This window comes from Pleurodeles waltl, chromosome 7 (genome assembly GCF_031143425.1).
Source record: "Pleurodeles waltl isolate 20211129_DDA chromosome 7, aPleWal1.hap1.20221129, whole genome shotgun sequence".
Lineage (NCBI taxonomy): Eukaryota > Metazoa > Chordata > Amphibia > Caudata > Salamandridae > Pleurodeles > Pleurodeles waltl.
Window position 1 is genome coordinate 1128385365 of NC_090446.1, and position 15516 is coordinate 1128400880.

The 15516-nt window shown below is 44.1% G+C and overlaps 1 protein-coding gene across 9 annotated transcripts in view; it reads left to right on the forward strand.

The window, feature by feature from the left end:
- TMEM94 (transmembrane protein 94) overlaps nt 1-15516 on the forward strand; it is a 543968-nt gene that overhangs the window by 499390 nt on the left and 29062 nt on the right. For all 9 annotated transcript variants that reach the window (XM_069200153.1, XM_069200150.1, XM_069200148.1 and 6 more), the window contains 6 exons: nt 3856-3941; nt 5651-5732; nt 6377-6525; nt 11964-12058; nt 12161-12254; nt 12581-12748. In XM_069200153.1, coding sequence (XP_069056254.1) covers nt 3856-3941; nt 5651-5732; nt 6377-6525; nt 11964-12058; nt 12161-12254; nt 12581-12748 — 674 coding nt within the window. The remainder of the gene's footprint in view (nt 1-3855; nt 3942-5650; nt 5733-6376; nt 6526-11963; nt 12059-12160; nt 12255-12580; nt 12749-15516) is intronic.

Genomic DNA, 15516 nt, shown 5'->3' on the forward strand with positions numbered 1-15516 from the left:
AGAAGGCAGCAAATACATGTGTTCCCATATCTAGACGACTGGCTAATCAAGGCCCATTCGTTAATACAGTGCTCAAATCACACAAATCATATCATACAAACCCTCTTCAAACTAGGGTTCACCGTCAATTTCACAAAATCCAAAATTCTGCCGCGCAAGGTACAACAATACCTGGGAGCCATAATAGACACATCAAAAGGAGTAGCCACTCCAAGTTCACAAAGAATTCGAAATTTCAACACCATCATACAACGCATGTATCCAACACAAAAGATACACGCAAAGATGGTACTACAACTCCTAGGCATGATGTCTTCATGCATAGCCATTGTCCCAAACGCAAGACTGCACATGAGGCCCTTACAACAGTGCCTAGCATCACAATGGTCACAAGCACAGGGTCACCTTCTAGATCTGGTGTTAATAGACCGCCAAACTTACCTCTCGCTTCTGTGGTGGAACAACATAAATTTAAACAAAGGGCGGCCTTTCCAAGACCCAGTGCCACAATACGTAATAACAACAGATGCTTCCATGACAGGGTGGGGAGCACACCTCGATCAACACAGCATACAAGGACAATGGAACGTACATCAACCAAAACTGCATATAAATCACCTAGAACTTTTGGCAGTTTTTCAAGCACTAAAAGCTTTCCAACCAATAATAGTTCACAAATACATTCTCGTCAAAACAGACAACATGACAACAATGTATTATCTAAACAAGCAAGGGGGGACGCACTCCACGCAGTTAAGCATGCTAGCACAAAAGATTTGACATTGGGCAATTCACAACCAAATTCGCCTAATAGCACAATTTATACCAGGGATCCAAAATCAACTCGCAGACAATCTCTCTCGAGATCACCAACAGGTCCACGAATGGGAAATTCGCCCCCAAATTCTGAACACTTATTTCAAACTCTGGGGAACACCTCAGATAGACTTGTTTGCGACAAGGGAGAACGCAAAATGCCAAAACTTCGCATCCAGATACCCACACAAACAGTCCCAAGGCAATGCCCTATGGATGAACTGGTCAGGGATATTTGCTTACGCTTTTCCTCCTCTCCCTCTCCTTCCTTACCTGGTAAACAAACTCAGTCAAAACAAACTCAAACTCATATTGATAGCACCAACTTGGGCAAGGCAACCCTGGTACACAACGCTGCTAGACCTATCAGTAGTACCCTGCATCAAATTGCCCAACAGGCCAGATCTGTTGACACAGCACAACCAAAAGATCAGACACCCAGATCCAGCATCGCTGAATCTAGCAATCTGGCTCCTGAAATCCTAGAATTCGGGCACTTACAACTTACACAAGAATGTATGGAAGTCATTAAACAAGCCAGAAGGCCATCCACCAGGCACTGCTATGTAAGTAAATGGAAGAGGTTTGTTTGCTACTGCCATATTAATCAAATACAACCATTACACACAACTCCAGAACATGTAGTGGGTTACTTGCTTCACTTACAAAAATCTAACCTGGCTTTCTCTTCCATTAAAATACACCTTGCAGCAATATCTGCATACCTGCAGACTACCTATTCAACTTCCCTATATAAGATACCAGTCATTAAAGCATTCATGGAGGGCCTTAGAAGAATTATACCACCAAGAACACCACCTGTTCCTTCATGGAACCTAAATGTTGTCCTAACTAGACTTATGGGTCCACCTTTTGAACCCATGCACTCCTGCGACATACAGTTCCTAACCTGGAAGGTGGCATTTCTCATCGCCATTACTTCCCTAAGACGAGTAAGCGAGATTCAGGCGTTTACAATACAGGAACCTTTTATACAACTACACAAGAATAAGGTCGTCCTAAGGACCAATCCTAAATTTTTGCCAAAGGTTATTTCACCGTTCCATCTAAATCAAACAGTGGAACTTCCAGTGTTCTTTCCACAGCCAGATACCGTAGCTGAAAGGGCACTACATACATTAGATGTCAAAAGAGCATTGATGTATTACATTGACAGAACAAAAAACATCAGAAAGACTAAACAACTATTTATTGCATTTCAAAAACCTCATGCAGGAAACCCAATATCAAAACAAGGTATAGCCAGATGGATAGTTAAATGCATCCAAATCTGCTACCTTAAAGCTAAACGACAGCTGCCCATTACACCAAGGGCACACTCAACCAGAAAGAAAGGTGCTACCATGGCCTTTCTAGGAAACATCCCAATGCAAGAAATATGTAAGGCAGCCACATGGTCTACGCCTCACACATTCACCAAGCACTACTGTGTAGACGTGTTATCCGCACAACAAGCCACAGTAGGTCAAGCCGTATTAAGAACATTATTTCAGACTACTTCCACTCCTACAGGCTGATCCACTGCTTTTGGGGAGATAACTGCTTACTAGTCTATGCAAAACATGCATATCTACAGCGACAGATGCCATCGAACTGAAAATGTCACTTACCCAGTGTACATCTGTTCGTGGCATCAGTCGCAGTAGATTCGCATGTGCCCACCCGCCTCCCCGGGAGCCTGTAGCAGTTTGGAAGTTACCTTCAATTATTTATATATGTATCATCTCAACCTTAAATAAGTGCATACTTAGTCACTCCATTGCATGGGCACTATTACTACAATTCAACTCCTACCTCACCCTCTGCGGGGAAAAACAATCGAAGATGGAGTCGACGCCCATGCGCAATGGAGACAAAAGGAGGAGTCACTCGGTCCCGTGACTCGAAAGACTTCTTCGAAGAAAAACAACTTGTAACACTCCGGCCCAACACCAGATGGCGAGCTATTGCAAAACATGCAAATCTACTGCGACTGATGCCACGAACAGATGTACACTGGGTAAGTGACATTTTCAATACACGGCATATCAACATGATTATGCAGAAGATAACAAGGCGGGTACCATGCTAGCAGGCTTGCTTAGATGGCAGGAAACTCAGGAACCAATTATGGTAATACAGAATATGAACAGGCTCTTAGTCAATGCACAGACGGCTGTCAATGGGGTATTCCGGACACATCTGAATAATCTATATGCAGAACACTTGTATAATGGAGGAGAACATGGTGCCTCCTTTCTGGCAGACATTATTTTTCTGAGAGAAAAGGTGGGGAGTGACTGTAAATAGATTAAAGAGGACTGAGATGGCTCTAGTATTACAGTGCCTTGATATTCTGTGCGTGCACATTTAATTGCAGCAGCTGCAAGCTTCAGAGGAAAGCCCTGCGCACAGCACGTTTTTATTAAAAATTAACCGCTGGTTAAATCCATTGTTTGTTTGTTCACCCTGCCACCCCAGTTTGGACCCAGTCATATACAAATCAGTGTCTGCCTCGAGAGTTAGGCCTGAATACCCTGGCACAAGTTCTTGGGTCCAGCAACTCTGCTGTTGAGCTGATGGGTCCGTACCTTCCTGGAGTGTTTAGCGCCATGGATCACCAAGCAAGTGGCTCTAGCACTTATTCCATCTTAGAGGCCCACTCCATGGTCCCTGAGCTGCCACCATTCCCCAGCAATGTGTGCAAGGGCACGTATCTTAAACCCTTTACCTGCCATCTGTTGACAGTTTTTAGTAAAAATCTGTCTTTCTTGACACACCATCCCACAGCAAGATTGATTGCCCTAGGTAAACACTGTGAAAACCCCATTAAAGCACTACTGGTGTTTGGATCTTGCATGCTTTTGCTGTTTAATGTACTTTAGCAGACCTAATTTCTGTACTCTCATCATCCAGGGTGAGTAGGTAGGACTCATCCACTGCTTACTGGCTCACAACACTGCACCCTCCTACACCCTTAACCTTCCCTAAGTCTGAACAGACCTGGATTTAATTTCTGTGCTTTGTATTTTTTTGCAGTTCTTGGGCTGTCTAATTCAACTGCCACCTATCCTCAGCACAACAGACATACTGTGGCTCTCCTGCTTCTGCTATCCCCTTCTCAGGTATGTCATGCCCTTAAGGTTTTCTTCTAAGAAGATTTTCTACTTTTGTAAACATTTTGTAAAATTGGGTGTTCTGCTAAAAATGCAGTTTGGCGAAACACCTTTGTGGTCTCAGTGGGATGATTCTGATGCAGTAGGTGGGAGAAATTCCTAGGTAAATGGTGTTGGTAGCATAATGAGGTAAATGTGAGGGATGCCTCTTGGGGATGCAGGTGAGAAAGATCTACAGACTGATTTACAGGGCTGGTTAGATCAAAGTGAGGAGTGTGGCGTGGATCTACATCAGTAACTATACACATAGAGAAGGATATGTAGTTCATAATGAAAAATAGATAGGAATGATACTCTTTGGGTGTTTTCATTTGGAGATGTGGTTTGGAAGGGTTTCTCTGACTTATTCCATAGGGAGACTTGTATTGATCACAGGGAGGTAAGTGGGAAAGATGTATTTTGCAACGTAACAAGAGGGGTGGTTGGATCACCTAACAACCCTGCAAACTGTCTGGTTGCTCCCCAAGATTTGATTATGAGTAGTTCAGATTTCTAAGGCTGGTATCATAAAAAGATCTCACTGCTAAACATTCCCTGTAAGTTCTACTGCACTTCACGCTACTGGGTATATAAAGGCCCTGCAAATGAAGAATGGAAGGGCCCATTCACTGCTTCGGCTGAAGCGTTAGATCCATGCCTCACTCTCATTAAGTGTTCTTCAATAGCTTCCAGCAACGCAACTGATTCCCTTTAAATCTTTTTGCTAAGGTTTCATCAGTTTTTTTTTATTTTAAAAAGGGCCCCAGTGTTTCCTCATTAGTATATTGACACTTCTCTTAACTGAGATCCCTGTTTTCAGTATAGATGATTATGGCCCATAATTATAGTTGCATACTCAAGGTAGACTGCTCAAAATACAGGCAGCAAAATCATGGATTGTTCTCCTTTTGGAAAAGAAAATCCGTTTTTTTTCAGGAAATATCTGAAAACCTTTTTGTTTCCAGCGTGATTTATTTCAGGATGTACTTAACCTATTACGTTCACAAATATTGTTGCATGTAGTTTCTCGGCCCCCAGTAACAACATACAGCCTACAAGATATGTTATAACATGGGAAAGGAATTATGGAATATCCTCCTGGGCATTTTAAAGAAGTGTAGTTTAATCATGAGGCACGGGGCTTCTCATTCCCCTGGATGATCTTTTAGAAGGGTGTTAGGATCATAGTGAGGGTACCTAGGAGGGAAACCTTTGGGTGATCTTGCATAAAGTGGTGGGCAGATCATGGTGAGGGTAAGAGGGAGGTTGGATCATCGTGACAGGTGGGAGAGGTACCTACACTGGACTTATATAACCGTAAGAAACCTAGAGTTTGAATATTGGTGAGGTTGCAATGTAGTTGGGGGCTAACCCCTGAACAAACTCAATTATAAGGCGAGTTAACCATAATCCCCAGGGGCCCTTCAGGGATTGACATCCATCCTCCCCTTTGCTAGCAGATCAGGAACTCTCTATCTCTTCTGTCTCTGTGGATTCCAACTGGTATTTCCATGTGAATGGCAATCTTGTTTGCCACCCCCATGCAAGTGTCACTGATAATCATCAGCTATGACTTGGAAAACAACACTCATGTGATGCACGGAGATATTTTCCACCAGTTTTCTAGTTGGGAGAGTTACTCGTGATTCTTCTTCTATGACATTATTCATTTTTTCCAGTGTCTCCCTTCTTGGGAAGCCTCCTGACAGCTCCATTATGACAGTGGCAACTGGCAAAAATTTGACTACTATACCTAAAAAGGTAAGAAATGGCACAAGTGTCCATTGGTGGGTTATTGTAGAGGTCACAGGGCATGAATAGCAGAATGCAACTATGCAAGTTATTAGAGCATTTACATGGCACTGCCAAGAGGTGGCTCTGGTTGTTGGTGTGTGGTAATACTCAAAAGGCACAACTGGTTAAGTGCATCATGCTGCCGTCCTATAACACTGAGGAGGCGGTGCTTAGTTGGCACCCACCCTGGTAGAGTCTGTTGGAACCCTAGAAATGAAAGGAAGTAACTCATCCTTCTAGGGTTCTGTAACACTGACAGGACACTACTGGAGAAAAAAAACCCTGTTTGATTCTTTTAGCTGTGAGAAGGGTACAGATAGATTGATTGAGTGATTTAAATTGACTGCTAACTGCTCCAGAAAGCTCAGATCGTTAAAGGGCTTTAGGCTTATGTTACTACTGGGAAGAAGCTCATACTGTCAGTTTCATATTGCACTACTAACGTACTGATGGGAAAAAACTTGGCATGTTAGATCCCTTTAGCACAGAGATGGTGGAGCTGTGGGATCCCCTACTTCTTGAGCCCAGCCCTAGTGCAAATAGCAAAAAGTTATGTTTTATTGTGCTCTTGTCACTGCCACTTAAAATGTGTCTTCTCCTTATTTCCGCAGACGCAGCACTACTTTTTGCTTTGCTTCCTTGTGAAGTTCTCTCCTACCATCACCTCGTGCCTTGTCTGCTTCTGGTTCTCACTACAGCAGTTCTGCGATATCTCTCGGAACCTCAACCAAACCAATTGTTCCTCCATCATGATGCACAGGTATGACACACACACATTCTCATTGGAATGCAACTGCTTTGTACATGGGGCTCTCTATCCTTCGCCAGAGAAACGTTCAGTGCTCTTCTATGCCACAGTGCCTTCTGTGTCCCTATTTCTGTCCCTAGGAATTCCCCTGTCTTCTCTCTGTTACTAGAGATGGATTGTCTATGACCTACCCCACCAAGTTTCCTTGTCTTCAAACTAGATTTATTGCTATATTCCCCATCCTACAGCTCCCTCTATCCCACCATGGAGGTGCCCATTTCTGTCTCTCCTCCAGATTACTCTTTCTGTTTCTACCCCACTCTCATTGATCCACAGACATCACTGAAAAGCAGTGTCTTAACCTCTGCCCTGATTGAGCTTGCGCCATCCCATTCAAGGGATAGCCTATCTGTATATCTCCCAGCCAAGAGCTCTCTCTGTTCCACAGCGGGGATGACTGGTTCTGCCTCTCCCCATCACCCACTAAGATGGTGTGAAGTGAAGAACTTTATGCCAACAGCACCTGGTATACCGTTGTCTTAATTGCCAATCTGTAACTTCCCCAGTGGGAAGCACAGAACAATGCTAGTTAACATTACATGATAAGGTTACACACATCACCCTTACCACCAGAAAGAAAACAAAGCATAACCAGCATAATGGTAATTCACTCATACAATTTTACGTTTGTTGTATTTCCGGTACTGTTATATTTGTTTTTGGTTGGCCTCCTTTGTAATATCTATTGTCTGTGTTTAGTTTTTAGTATTGTCGGTTTGTAAAGCAAATAGTCTGTGGTAGCCTGGGTGCTAGACAAGACAGTTCAAGAACTACAAGAAAAATAGAGGATAATTCCTAGATATATAAGGCATCTTGGTTAACTGAGAACAGCCTCTGAACTAGAGGCCTGTTTTTTTGTGTCATTTGGACATTGAATTCTGGACTTAGTGGAGGCAATGTAACTAGCAATGTTGATTTCTTGTCTGGAGCCATGGGCGGTCCATATTGCTCATCCTGGAAGAACAATATTACCAAAAATGGGCCTGCTAAGATACATTGAGCAGCTGGTGTGTGCATGACACATGCAACATGTAGATGGTATCTTGTAAGTGTCTGGTGGACAGTGGAACCTTTTGTTAATACTTTCATGACCTGTCAATTAATATGGCTGAAGCATGAACTCTTGCAGGCAAAGCTGAAAAAGGAGGCCACTTATCTTATTAATTGGCACTAGACATACCAGAACTTTTCCAACAAGGTATGTCATACTCTGAATACAGTTAGTTTCTAAACAAGCAGACATTATGCAGGCAGATGAGATCAGAGGGGTATGATAGGTTCATATCACTGCATGTTCAGGTTTGCATTCCGTCCTCAATACACAAGTAATTAATGCCCCAATACCAGCTGACAAAACTATGAGAGAATCTACAGCCAGCTAAAATCTTCCTACATCACACATACATCTCAGAAGGAGCCATGGAAATTCACCAATCACACAGACATACCAAGAAAGGGGAATAACACAGGATTCAGTGTCCTTAACCTCCAACTGGCTTTTTAGATGCCACAAGAGTACATGACTCCAATCTTGTTAGCGCAATTCTTCTGCCACTTTCCATCTCTCACGTCACCTATTATTTATCTTCCACACAACTCCATCAGATTCACTTTCAAAGGACCTTCACTTTTTGACTTCTAACTAACTTTTGTGTTGATTGCTTCAAAGCCAGAAATGATGTACCCAGGTACAGAATTTAATTTGTAAATGAATAACTGTCAGTGCTCAATGCTCTGCTTGGAAGTCCATGGCTGGTGCAATTAAAAGTCAATGTGCCCAATAACAAATCTGCGTCGTCTTGAATTCACCTCATGCATTCTTAATCCACTACCATACACTTCCTGCCCCTTTCCTGCTCCCTCTCTTTGTGGTGTTTTTTTCAGTCTTTCTCTTTGTTTCCTCAGGTAGTTTTTCCCTCTCTTGCTCTCATTAAATGTCTGATGCAGACAAAAGTGCCAGTCCTTGAGGATCAGTACTGATACCCCCACCAGACCCACTGGCTCACATTAAGCACCTTCTCAAAGCCTGCGTATTCCAAATTTCAATACCCAAAGGCGCTATTGCCACCATTTTTTCACTTTTACCTGCTGCAACTTTTCTTGGGTTAACCTTGTGCCACACCACAGCTCATGTGTGACGTCTTGTCACCATGTACGGTTCAGAAGTCACAACCTTTCCTTCATTGACATTTATCCTTTGCCCTTCCTTAATCTCATCAATATTTGCAAACCTTTTTACCATCGTGGACACCCTTTGGCATCTCTGGGCTTTTGACACTTTCCTTTTGACATGATTGCCTGACCAGTGGTTAAGGTTACAATAAAACACACAATATGTTGCTCCTTTTGTCTATTTGCCAGCAATCCGTTCCCATTGGAATTATAGAGATGTCAGGTATGGCCTATTTCCAAACTGCTCAGCAACTGTTTCTTACCTAATCTGATCCCCTTTTCACTAACTACAGGAGTGGGTACACCTTCCCTCTTTGAGCTCAAACACAATCCTAATCAATCACACATCTAGTATTAACCATTGTAACATCCAGATTTCACACTACTAGTAAAATAATCCAGGAGAAAAATCATGAATTCCGATGGTACTTCTGATTCCAGATACCTCACCTTGTGAATACCCCCAGGCACCTGACAGAGTCTGAATATTTTTCTCAGCACTGGTTCCCACCCTAATATGTGGTGTCATGAGGCTCCATGTCACCTCTGTCTCACTCTGGAAGTGATACCGGAGCCACGTATAAGTACATCCCAAGCACTCTGATGTCAATTTATTTATTTATGCGCCTTTGGATACAGTTCCACAGCTCACTCTCAATTTTTTTTCATCTTTTACAAGGTTTAGACATTATAGGGACTGTCACAATGAGATGTCTGTGACAGACCCCCCAAGTAGGTATCAGTCAAGGGTGCAGACCCTTTCCAGTTCTCTAAGTCGAAAGATCCTCCTCACTCTCCAAGCTGTCAAATAAGTCCATGTCTAAAAAGAAACACAAGAATTCAAAATGTAATTTTCTGTCGTCCTGCCACTCTTGACTAGAGAATTCATGGTGAAGTTAAGGTGCTTCACAGTCTCTGTCTTCTACTTCAGAACAGATCTATCAACTTATCCTGATGCACCTGAGTTCCAGGATTCATTAACGAAGCTGCAACAAATAGAGTCTTTCAACAAAGCCATGTTGCGCATCTTCAGCACCCATCAAGGCCCCTCTGTCAGTCCATCAACCCCAAGGATCGAAGAAGTCCTCCAGTCAGACTACCATTGGCAGATCCATCCTCAATGCCATATGGGCTTCTTGACTCTGCTGCGCGGTCCTTTCTGACCCTGGGCGAAACCCAGCCCGACTTCACAGTCAGCACCATACCACCACCTGAGGAGGAACTTATTGTCTTACTGACTCTGAGGCAAACCCAACATGACCTGAACGGAAGTTGTGCCTCTCACGACCTGTGGCACAGCTGGTCCAACCACATTCTTATTGTGACAGAACACTGTCATTGCCTCAGACTCTGAACACAGTCAGCATGGTGTGGATGATACTGGAGTAGAGTAAACCCTAATGCAGCCCTGCTAAGCCTCCTGACAGGCAGTTAAAATGCATGGAAGCATTCATTAAGTGGAGGTTTTCCTCCTGCAGGTTAACAATTTATTTATAATTGACAGCTGCCTTCTGGGTCACTACTCGCAGGTGTTATGGGATATGGTCAGGGAGATTTTCTCTACAGTCCCTGGGAGATACCCCATCAACCTAACGCAGATCATTGAAGATGGCCAGGACACAGCAGAATATGTCATCTGCTCCGGGCAGGATACCATAAACGTCTTGGGCAGGGCAGTCATACCAGTGTGGTGCTTTGGAGCTGTACGTGGATGAAATGCACAGACTTCTCGGGTGTCGTTCAGCTGAGGGACATGCTTTTTGACAGCTCCCAAGATACAGAAAGTTTGGCCTTTGAATGCTTCACGCGGAGCAGTACCACACAGTGCTCCCTTGGCCTTTGTTACTGCGCCTCCACTCAATACCATCAACAATTTTGCCCCTTTTCATTTTTCGAAAGGGGATAGGCTCAAAGACAATGCCGAGGTCCACGTTCACAGAAATAGTACCTCTCCAGTCCTTTCGAGGCCAAGGTTGGGGATTCAGCCGACAAGTCCCATGCCCATTCCGTGACCACCACCAGAATCTGTTTAGCTTGCCAGGATGTTATCACCTCCAGAGGTGTAGAGCATTGAATCTGACAGGTGAGTGCTCCAAATAGTCCAGCAAGGACATGTTGTACCATTTCTTTCTGATCCACTCCATATTCTGCCTATGTCAGAGCAGGCGCCAGAGGTCTATTTTTTTTATTTATTTTTTAGTTCTGTTGCCCTAGATCCAGGACACTGGATCGTAGCGCTGGACCTGTAGGACTCCTGTTTTCACATTCTCGCCCTGCAGTCCCACAGATGTTACCTTCCGTTGAAGGCAGGACCATTTTCGGATTTTCATCTTCCCAATCAGCCTTACAAATGACACACATGGTTAAATTAAACAGTACCAAACATTCTATTTCCCATTTGAACTGAACATTCTTTTTCAAGAATATTTCTTTGACTAAGTTCTTGATGCAATGTTAACTCCAAAACAAACTTGCATCTTTTTTTTGTCTGATAGAGATGCCATTGCTGCAGATCTTGCACTCTAATAAATCACAGAAGGTACAATAAATGTATGTATAGAATATTTCAGTGTAAATCCCCTCTCTGTGCAAAACATCTGCCACCTCTATCAAGCTTTATGTCGCTCATTTTCTTAGTCGGCCCCAGAATTTAGAATGTACTCACTGTGGGAAGTTTTAATGTGGCATGACTTTACAATTAAGTTAAAGAACTATACACTTTGTGTCTCTTTTAGTACTACTAAACACTTCTTGGAATCGGTGTAATACTTCCTCACCTAAGGAGTCTCTCACTCCTGCCACATTTTTGGCATTGTTAGTGTCCAGATTGATTTGCAGATCCCTTTGATTGTGGCCCTGCAGATGAATGGTACTTAGACAGCTACATACAACTTTGCTTGAGCTCCATCATCTAAAATGCAAGTGTCATTCCTGCACATATGGCTGATAAAATGTGGTAAGTGGAAAAAAGTTGACAGTATAAACTTCCATTTGTGTACTGCATCCACCTTCACCTATCCCATCCAAAAAGGGATATCAATGTCCTCTTCCTAGTAGGTGTTCTCTGTCTCACAAATATCCTCCATATGTTCTGTTTTCTCACACTGGAGGGGTTGGGATTGCCTCATTTCCTTTTCCTCAGAACTACCTCTTCTCAACTCTGATGCTGTGCTGAGTCTAAGATGTCACTTCATTCTCACTCTGTGCTATTTTTGCAGTGATGCTGTGGACGCTCCAGACTGGTTTGGCCTTTTCTCCAATGGCTTGCTGTTGGGCCAGAAGATGTGTGCCTGTTTAATCGTGTTGCACACAGGTAATTTCTATAAGGGGGATGATATTCAGTCTCACAATGCATCTTATTTACCACTGGAATATAGGGATGAGTAATGGCTTGTATTTCTATCTCGCTTCTCAGTTGTGATCTCCCTGAGTCATGTGCATCGCTCCAAACCACTGTGGAGGAAAAGCCCATTCAGTAACATGTGGTGGTGTCTGACCCTACCTGTAGTGTGAGTATCGTGTATCACTGGCTTCCTGAGGACGGGCGATAAAAGGAAGTCAGCTGGAATTCGAAGGACATTTTGATTTTGAGTTGCCACACGTGATATTGCTTAACATGGCTAAGCTTTGTGATGTTTACATTGGGGTTCAGTATGGCTAGTGCTAGTACTTTGGTCAAAAGTGCGTGATGTGCCTTAGTCATCAGAGAGCCTGGCAACTCTCTCAACCCTACTGAATAAAGTTGAAGAACTGTTGTGTGAATCCAGAGGTGATGCCAAGGGTAATGTCCAGTAGTAATCTCTTCATACTTTGTGTTGTGCTCCTTCTCCCCTAGGTTGGTGGGCCAGGTAGTGCAGACAACTTTGGATCTGACGTTTTGGACGAGTACTCAGTCTCTGAACTTCCACCTCACTGACCTCCCTCTGGTTTCCTGGCTTCTCGCCTTACTCTCCCTTTTCTCAGTAGTTGTCATCAATGAAATGGTTAAGCTTCATGAGATCAGGTGGGTTTGTGGTGCACAATCACTCTCCAGCTTTTTGTAGATATGCAAATAATGCCTTCAGGCCTTGTCATCCTGTCATTACCTGAATGTTTCAGCTCACATTTACTGTAGTATCTATTTAAGGAGTTTACTGTTTTCCTGTTCCTGATGAATCTCCCTTAGAAATATTACTTTCTACCACCTAGAGTTTTTCCAGATGATGTTCAGGAGGCCATGGGAAAAACATAAATTCAACTTATGTCTCATTTTTTTCTCATTCTAGCTCAGATCCCCCAATAAACATTTGCAGTTCCATTCTGTTACTTTTATAGATCAGTCCTAAAGACAACTTTAACTGTGTTAAGGGTCACATTTTCCACAAACTGATAATAAGCATACACATATACACATACAGGGGCCTCTTCATCCATTGGACAACATATGACAACATGTTCTTTGATGGGCGGAAACATGTGAAGGACTTAGCCCACTGCATGCACTGGCTGTCTTGATCTATGAGTGATTGCATTTTGCCGTCTCACACATGCACAGCCGCCTGAAAAGGAGGACCCTTCAGAGACAGGGCTGGTGAACCTGAGCTGCTGGGATGTTATGCAGATTTGTAAAATGCACCATTACCCGGGAGGATATCCTGGCAATGAGCTGGTGTGAGCCTAGCCACGCCAAATGGGGCAACTCGAAAATGCCAAGTGTTCAGCTTCTTGTGGAATTCAAGAAGTGTGGAGTGCTTTATGTGTAGCAGCAGGTCACGGCATGCTTTAGAAGTGATGTAGGACAAGGCTCGACTGCTGGATCTGGTTTTCTGTATGCACAGGATTTGTGTAAGGAGGAGTCCAGAGAAGCGGAAGTGTCAGAAGGGATTGTGAAAGCAGATGAGATTGTTGAGGTATGCTGAGCCAGGATTATGTAGCGCCTTGAAAGTGTAGGTGAGGAGTTTGAAATGTGCTCATTTGTGAATGGGAGCTCTTTCAGGTGTGGTGTGGTGTGAGCGCAGCTTGGGAGGTTGAGGAGGATTCTGCTGCTGAGTTCTGATTGGTCTGCAGCCTTCTGGTGAGTTTTTTTCTTGATCCCAGCAAAGACAGGGTTCCCGTAGTCAAGCCTGCTTGTGACCAGGCAATGCATTACAGTTTTCCAGGTGCTGATTGGAAGCCATTTGAACATTTTCTGTGCATCTTCAGGGTATAGGAGCATGAGGCAGTGACAGTATTGACTAGGGCAGTCATGTCGAGTTTACTGTTGATGATTATCCAGAGGTTCTTGGCATTTATTGGTGGGGCACGTGTGTCGGTTCTAGCTCTGTAAGCCAGAAAAGTCCCATGATGATACGCTGTTCCAGATAGTGCAATTTCAGCCTCGTTATGTTTAGCTTTAGACATTTGTTCTTTATCCTAGGGGCAATCTCAGTCATGCAGGAACTGAACTTGATCCGGGTACTGGGTGTTTTGTCCATGAGAGAGCAGATGAGTTGCATTTCCTCAGTGTAGGAGAGGATGTTGATGATGTGAGAGACGATGATTCTGACTTGAGGGATCAAGCATGTGTTGAAGAGAGTCGGGCTCAAGGAGGATCCCTGCGGAAGGTCACGGATGAGAACATGGGTGTCTGAGGTGAATGGTACCAGTCTGACTGACTGGATCCTTCCAGTCAGGTAGGGGCAAATCCATCTGAGAGCGGTCCTTGAATTCCAATGTCACGTAGGCATTGGATAATGACGGCGTGGGAGACACTATCAAATGCTGTGCAGAGGTCCCGCAGGATGAGGGCTGCTGTGTCTCCTCTTTCCAGAATTATGCGGATGTCATCCAGAGCAGTGATGAGGACGGTGTTCTGCTGTGGTTGGGTTTGTAACCAGACTGAGCGGTGTCTAAGAGTTGATGGTCTTTGAGGTATTTGGTGAAGTGTCTGTTAATGATTTAAGCCTGTTGCGGGCTGCAATTGCTGTAAATGGTGGTGATACTGTTGCTGAAGAACTGAGAGGGATTGTTGCAAAGGTCCTGTGAGGGAATGATTGAGTTGGGAGGCAGCCAGTTGACGAAGATTTCTTTGCTTCAGTTGGTGCTGACATTGATGCAGTCTTCCAGAGTGGCCCGTTTGGTGGTCCAGATCATTTGATGGTAGCGTCTTAGTGCGGATTTGAACACGTTCCTGTGTGCATAATCCTTGTTCATTCTTCATTTGCGCTCCAGTTGTTTGAAGTGGAGTTTCATCAGTCAGAATTTCTCTGTGTACCAACTGTCCTGGGGTCTGGATCTCTTGTACTGCTGTGTTTGGGTGGGGTCAGGGAGTTGGTGCAGCATGTGACCCAATTGTGGAAATTGCTTTGGAGAAGCTGTTGCTGTGCTCAAATCTGTGGGTGTGGAGAACAGTGATCCAGTCCTTAACAGTGATGCTGTTCCCGTTTCTGCAGGCTGGTCTGGTGTTGGTGCTTGTGTGTTGAACAGACAGGACGGTTGTGCCTCTGGGCTTGTGAAGTATATCTTGCCTGACAATCTCAGTCTTGTAGCCAGGGGAGGGGGGTGACTATGGTGATGTCACATGCCGATGCAGGGTTCAGCCAGGTTTCAATGAGGAAAATTAGGTGTGGGGCATTGTCATGCAGCAGGTCCCAGATCTCTGTGGTGTGTCTGAAGAGTGAGCGGGGGTTTTGAGGAGCATGCATCAGAGTGTGGTGTGGTGTGTTGTGTGGGTGGTTGCAGTTCTGAGCTTGTGAGAGTGGGGTGCTGGGTGCTGTCAGTGTGGTGAGAGTTGGATGTCGGTAAGAGCATGTA